Here is a 7,394-nt window from a genome sequence, read left to right as displayed (position 1 = left end):
AAATCCATGTTGGCTCAGATTAGGAGATGTGTGTTTGTTTTGGTACAGGAATTGGCACAGAGAGCAGTGTTGAGGTTTGTGAGATACTGTACACGTCACAATCCTGTCATGATTCTGATGTATTCTGATAAATGCTGCCATTTTCATTCAGTTAATAAACAATGCTCTAACCTACTTAGAGACGCGGCTGAGCACAGAGATTTGCTCAAATATACTGTATCTCCTCCACCACTACTGAGAGGGGTATAGCGGAGTCTACTAGAGACTCACCCGACTCAGCGGCAGGTCTGGCCAGCACCCAGAGAGGGGTGACCCTCACACCGTAATAAACACTCGTGTTCACACGAGCACGCTGTGCGGGGGAGATTAAGTGAGTCATGCTCACCGCTGGCGTTGACCGAGCCCAATATAGCCTTGTTCAACGGCAATTACAGTAAGGTGAGGGGATCCAGGGGAGAAACACTCTTAACACTCTCTGGCCTATGTACTGATGCCGCGGGGAGTGTAGGATAGTGTGGCAGTGTCACTGATGGCAAGGCTATCCGGCGAATTAATATTCATGAACTCTGGTTTACAAGGTAACCTTGCCAAACCTTACTAAATCTAGTTTCAAACAGTGACTTGTTGTTTATATTAGTTTTTTTTTTCTAGTCAGTTTATTCTCTTATTATATTACCTATTTCTACACTGTACATTATTTTTTGGACCAAGTCCTAATGAATGCCTACATGACACCTGCACTGCAAGCAATGTCATGGCAACCATAATGTTTTTTCTCTCTGCTCTCTGTGTCATTTCATGCCAATGTGATTGGATATGCATTATGCAAATAATACATTGCCATTCGAACACATACAATCAGACACTGCACAAAGGTTCAGTGGTGATAAGACACACAGATGGAACATTTTACATAAATGTAGGCTAATTGAGTTGGTCACTGTATGCGAGCACAGAGAAACCCCAGATGAATGACTGCCTCACTACCATTGAATGACTACCCCGCCCACCAGTCACATGGGATGGAGGTGCTAGGCAACGGAAAAGCCAAACAAGTTGACTAAATGTGTAGGCCTATCTCGAGAGCAAAGGATAGTTTTTGTTGATTAATGGTTTTCCAACACACATAGAACATAGATGATAAAATAATTAGGAAGAGACGTGGTGTAGCCTAAACGCATTTGTTCAGCAAAGATACATCATTGTTCTCCTGCATGTCATTATATGCGTAGCCTAATTCCCTGGACGACTAAATCCTAAATGGCTGGCAAAAAGAAAGAAGTCAGTCTACAGGTCAGTAAACGTCGTCCTTAGTGGACCTAGTTTACGTAGGCTATACTTAAAGATGTTTTAAAGTTGCACCCTCGACTGATTATTGGGTTTTTATGAACAGGTGTCAGTCACAAACGAAGAACAATGGGGCGAAATGCTCTCCACAAAGGGCCTAACAGGTAAGGTTTAAAAGTGACAGACGTGAATCATGAAATTTCATGAAAATGATTTAATTTAGCCGTAAACTCTCATTCATACATTTCCATCGCTCTTTGTGGACGCGTCTATGCATTACGCGCATGGTACGCGTACGCCATCTAGTGTTTATAGGAAAAGGTGACCAGATGTCCGAGACCAAAACCTGGGACATAATCCCCACAACGGGGACATTTTTAGTTTGACTATCAATCTGATTGAAATGCATACACGTTTTATCTTCAAAAAACAGGGACATAGGTAGTTTTTCTGTATTTTCCCGGGGACAGGCAGCCAAAAACGGGGACTGTCCACTGAAACCGAGGTAGCCTACCTTCGATTCCGTGTCTAAATTCTTTCTGGTGTCTGTGATTACATTGCAGTTGTTGACGTCTATCAGCAGTGGTGTGGCCCCTGTCGCGCCGTCGTCAGCCTTTTCAGAAAGATAAAGAATGAACTCGGCGACGACCTTTTACATTTTGCAACAGTAAGTCCAAAAGTCCCGTCTTGTTCAGTTTGTACAAAGTGAAACCCTCATCACCGTCATAGTCGGGATCCATTGCCATGATGGCTGGAGGAAGTTTCATAAGCCCCTTGTGTCCTGGTGAAGTATATTGTAGCATAATGTAGCCTACAACTTTTAGAAAGAACCTTTTTCAGACTAGGAACCTCTTCAGAAAATCCCTAACAACAACATTGTCTGAGTGACAGTTGGCAGATTATTATGATGATGCAGATTATGATGATGATGATGATGATTATTATTATTATTATTATTTTTTTCTTATTATTATTTTATTATTTTACCGGCATAGATCACACCATTTGCCTTGAAGACAGGGAAACGCTTTCTGTGTGTAAATGAGATGTTCCTGTGGAGAGATGTGCCGTTGGAGAGACTGTGAGAATGTGTTAGATGACCTTACAGTAACGTAGGCTCTGCTTTGCAGGTAGAGGCGGACAGCATCGACGCTCTGGAGAGGTACAGGGGCAGATGTGAACCCACCTTCCTCTTCTATGGGGTACTCTAGCCTACACACTTCAGCATCACACACTCCAGCCTACACACTTCAGCATCACACACTCTAGGGCTCTCTCTGTCTCTTCTTCTGTGTGTATGCAAGAGTTTGTCTGTGTGTGTGTGTGTGTGTGTGTGTGTGTGTGTGCATGCTTAAGTGTGTGCGTATAAGTGTAAGTATAAGTATACTGTAAGTATATATACTTTTTTGATCCCGTGAGGGAAATTCGGTCTCAATTTATATCCCAATTTGTGAATTAGTGAACACAGACAGCGCACAGTTGATACACAGTGAGGTGAAGCAGAGCGTGTGTGCGTGTGTGTGTATGATTATGGTTATGTGTGTGTATGTCCAAAGGAGCGGGCAAATGTGTGAAAAGCTGAGCAGCATACTCTCCATCTGTGTTTGTGTGAAACCACAAGGAATGTGCGTTTGAGTGTGTGTGCGCCAATGTGTGTGCGTGTGTGTGCCACCACACTGCATAATGCATTCTGACTGAGAAATCTTATAGAATCAGTATTGCCCACCTGTATTGTCGACAGCTGTTACAGGTACAAAGAACGACTATGTTGTTGATTTAAATGCCAACATTGGAGGAATTTTCTTCTCCCACTACTGACAAAACTAAAATTCACACATGTTGCAAGATTAGTTTGATAGCACTAACAATATGGTTTCATGTTCTAAAATTAGAAGGAATGTTGCAGTAGGTTGAGAATTTGACCTACAGTATACAGTATATGGCAGCTCTCTCAGATAAAATGTTCAAGAATCAGCTCACACGAGCAAATATTACTGTTTTAGTGTTGTAGTATATTTATAAGTTGTGTGTTGATACTTGGCAGCCTTGGGCGTGTTCATCAACTAACAATTACAGTAGTAAACTACAATTGGCAGGACTACAAAAAAACCTCCTAACAGCTGGTAAAAGATAGTGTTCCATCTCAGCTGTAATTGGCAGTCTCAGATAATGTGTGGCGCAGATGATGTTTTCTGTTCCCGTGAGTGGCAAAGATTGCATTTCGTTTGAAAATTTGAGAAAAAGAAATTTACTTCTGAAAACATTTGAGTCCCTGTTTTGGAAAATGAGGTGGACTCATATAAAGAACTCACATGTGTTTGGGTGAAACATATTTGTGTGTGTGGGTGTGAAAGCCTTCTTACAGAACACACACACACACACACACACACACACACACACACACACACACACACACACACACACACACACACACACACACACACACACACACACACACACACACACACACACACACACACACAGATAAACACACATTCTTTCTCTCCTTCCACTCTCCATCTGTTCGCTGGTTTTCCTCTCAGCATCACCGGTCTCTTCCCCACCTGCTCCATCCTCCCTCATCTCCTCTCCTCTCAGTGAGTCAACACAACACATCTGCCCCTCATTTGGTTTGGTCACATTGTGTGTGTGTGTGTGTGTGTGTGTGTGTGTGTGTGTGTGTGTGTGTGTATGTGTGTGTGTGGGTGTGTGTGTGTTGGTATCAGAGTAGTACTTCTGGTATTGTTTCCTTTAGAGTAAGCACCATGTAGGAATTTACCCTTTTCGTCAAATATCATCGCACTGGCTACGCAATTTATCTTAGCACATGTGTTGTCTTTTGTTGATGTCAAGATGGACAACTGGTGTTATTTCCTTAATAACGTGAGTACTGTGTGTTGTGTTGGCATCATGGTGGAGCGCTGGTATCATTTCCCTTAACCTGTGTGTTGTCTTGAAGTCACGATGGAGGTATGGTATGGCTTCACTTAACCTGTGTGTTGTCTTGAAGTCACGATGGAGAGATGGTATGGCCTCCCTTAACCTGTGTGTTGTCTTGAAGTCACGATGGAGGTATGGTATGGCTTCCCTTAACCTGTGTGTTGTGACAGCATCAGGGTGGGGAGCTGTTTTCGCTTCCACTAACATGCTGGCTGTGTTAAGCATGGGCAGCCGTGGCCTACTACTGGTTATAGGGCTCCGAGCTTGAGACCAAAGGGTTGCCGGTTCGATCCCCGACCAGTCCATGGCTGAAGTGCCCTTGAGCAAGCCACCTAACCCCTCACTGCTCCCCGAGTGCCGCTGTATGAAGGCAGCTCACTGCTCCAGCTTAGTGTGTGCTTCACCTCACTGTGCGTCCACTGTGTGCTGTGTATGTTCACTAATCACGGATGGGATAAATGCAGAGACCAAATTCCTTGTACAGAATACGCATGACATGGCCAATAACGTTGATATGATTTTAGAGCTGGTATTATGTTCCTTAACCTGTTGCGTTGGCATCAGGGTGGGGAGCTGGTATTGCCTCCACTAACACGCTGGCTGTGTTGAGACCTGGCATTCTTCCTAGAAGGTTTTTCCTTGTCCCCTGGTGCTCCCCAATCCCTCTTTTTGTAAAGTATCTATTTATTTATTTTTTTCTTTTCATTTCTGTAGTTGAATGGACACTTGAGCACAAGCAATTTCATTACTTATAAATTCTTTTATGAGTACATGACAATAAACTTGAACTTGAACTTGAGCTATCTCCCTTATAACCTGCATGTTGCGTTGGCATCAGGGCGGGGAGCTGGTATTGCCTCCACTAACATGTTGGCTGTGTTGAGAGCTGGTATGATCTCCCTTAACCTGTGTGTTGCATCAGGGTGGGGAGCTGGTATTGCCTCCACTAACATGTTGGCTGTGTTGAGAGCTGGTATTATCTCCCTTAACCTGCGTGTGGCGTTGGCATCAGGGTGGGGAGCTGGTATTGCCTTCACTAACATGCTGGCTGTGTTGAGAGCTGGTATTATCTCCCTTATAACCGGCGTGTTGCATTGGCATCAGGGTGGGGAGCTGGTATTGCCTCCACTAACATGTTGGCTATATTAAGAGCTGGTATTATCTCCCTTAACCTGCGTGTTGCGTGGGCATCAGGGTGGGGAGCTGGTATTATGTTCCTTAACCTGCGTGTGGCGTTGGCATCAGGGCGGGGAGCTGGTATTATCTCCCTTAACCTGTGTGTTGCGTGGGCATCAGGGCGGGGAGCTGGTGGGGGTTCTACGGGGTGCCAACGCGCCCCTCCTGCAGCGGCTGGTGGTGGAGGAGCTGGCCAAGGAGAAGAAGGTTCTAGAAGACGGGGCGGAGCGCAGAGTGGTGAGACGCTTATTCTCAAAATACACCCACAAACGTAGACAGTTTTACACATGTACTGTAGTATATGGTATCCACACAAATCTACAGTATCTATTATATTATGAATAAAAACATAAATATGGTATAAATACAGTATAGATATACAGTATTTAGTAAATATAGATATGATGTGCATACTCATACCTACAGTATAGATGTGTATAACTGTGTATAACAATCACATACATGTGAATAAATGTAGCTACTGTATACTGTAGTGATGGAAGATGAGCGGATAAAAGCTTGTCCACAGGCCTGGGGTTAAAGGGCAGTTGGTGTACAACACATGAATGTATTCCATCTCCTTCTCTATATTCTTATCATGCACTACATCTATCCTCATGTATATATGGTAGTCTGTGTGATTTGCATATCTATGAATGGCTTGTGTCGCTTCTGTTATTATGTGGACAGCGTGTTGTTCTCCACCAGAGAGAAGCCTAATTACATCTACAGCTGACTGTGATCCGGCACCGTTGGCACAGTAAGGGCCTCTGTTGCACAGCACAGAGAGGTTTTCAACAGAGGGACCTACAGTAGCTGGGTTTTGCACAGTGTGTCTCTCCCTGTGTTAGAGGAGAGACAGCAGCTTGGAGAAAGAATATCTGCTTGGCCCCAGTTGCATCTTTATTCTGTAAGGCTAAAATGTTTAGGTATTCAACATTAATTATGCAGCATCCAAGACAGAGTTGTTCAGACTGCCTTATAGGATCTATCATGTCTATAAATCCTGATATGTAGGGGCCTTAGACTCACTATTTGTAGTTCAAGAACCCTTAAGTGTGGGCATAGCTGCTTTGGTGGTTCTTTTTGCTAGAGTAACAGCTCTGTGAACAGTCCCCACTCCCAAGGGTTCATTAGATTGGCCCATGCTTGAGCTATTTTTGGTTTCAGCCGCCAAGCCTGTACAGTACATTCAGATATGAACACAAAGAGAAAATCAGTACAATGCAATTCCATTTTATTTATTACAGAGCTTTTAACACAGAACAAAGTGTCAAGGGGCACATTACAGAAACCTCAAGCTCCATGGACCATAAAAAATAAAAAAATAAAAACTTTAAATTGTTAATGACTAATGACCAATTTCATGGAATATGATTCCAACAGTCACCTTGCACGATTCCGTCCCCATCGGTACAATGCAGATGGGGGGAACGTAGAGATTACAGTGGTAGAACATTTAGTTTCCTCATATTGAAATGACTCGACTGAGCGATTTACATTAAACCATGGGTGGCTGTGCCCCAAAACGTGCTCCCGTTTGATTCCGTTTGTCTGGTGACCACTCCGCCTTGTGCCTTTGTTGCCCAGGTGAAGGATGAGGGCTTGGTCGACGGGGAGGAGGAAGACGAGGGGGAGGCCATTGAGAATGACCACAGTGATGAAGATGTTCTGGGTAACCTTAATGGTTCTTTTTCAGCCTGAGAACACAACTTAGTCTCGTTTTTTTTACAGTATATTACTGTAGATGTCTCTATAACTGGGTACGCACATTAGTAATAGATAAGTAAATGTGATTCCTATGCTAGTAAGAATCTTAATTCCTACTACTGATTATAAAAACAGACTGTTGACCCCATGTACATCTTACAAGCGATTACTTTGTTTATAGAACCCAATGAAACTCATTTTTAAGAGGAGCATATAAGTCTGTAGTCTTTTCTTCATAGTCAGTGTGCTGTTTTAGTCATTTAATCCAGTTTCTCCTGCCT

General features: G+C 43.4%; 1 protein-coding gene across 1 annotated transcript in view; it reads left to right on the top strand.

Moving 5' to 3' along the window:
- Nucleotides 1-1,056: 1,056 nt before the first annotated feature.
- nme9 (NME/NM23 family member 9) overlaps nucleotides 1,057-7,394 on the top strand; it is a 22,914-nt gene continuing 16,576 nt past the window's right edge. The window contains exons 1-6 of the mRNA XM_062534940.1: nucleotides 1,057-1,293; nucleotides 1,394-1,451; nucleotides 1,851-1,954; nucleotides 2,418-2,489; nucleotides 5,524-5,640; nucleotides 6,994-7,078. Coding sequence (XP_062390924.1) covers nucleotides 1,261-1,293; nucleotides 1,394-1,451; nucleotides 1,851-1,954; nucleotides 2,418-2,489; nucleotides 5,524-5,640; nucleotides 6,994-7,078 — 469 coding nt within the window. The 5' untranslated portion in view covers nucleotides 1,057-1,260. The remainder of the gene's footprint in view (nucleotides 1,294-1,393; nucleotides 1,452-1,850; nucleotides 1,955-2,417; nucleotides 2,490-5,523; nucleotides 5,641-6,993; nucleotides 7,079-7,394) is intronic.

Source organism: Sardina pilchardus, chromosome 4, assembly GCF_963854185.1.
Source record: "Sardina pilchardus chromosome 4, fSarPil1.1, whole genome shotgun sequence".
NCBI lineage: Eukaryota > Metazoa > Chordata > Actinopteri > Clupeiformes > Clupeidae > Sardina > Sardina pilchardus.
The sequence above is the reverse complement of the archived record's forward strand: the minus strand, read 5'-3'. Positions and strand labels throughout refer to the sequence as shown.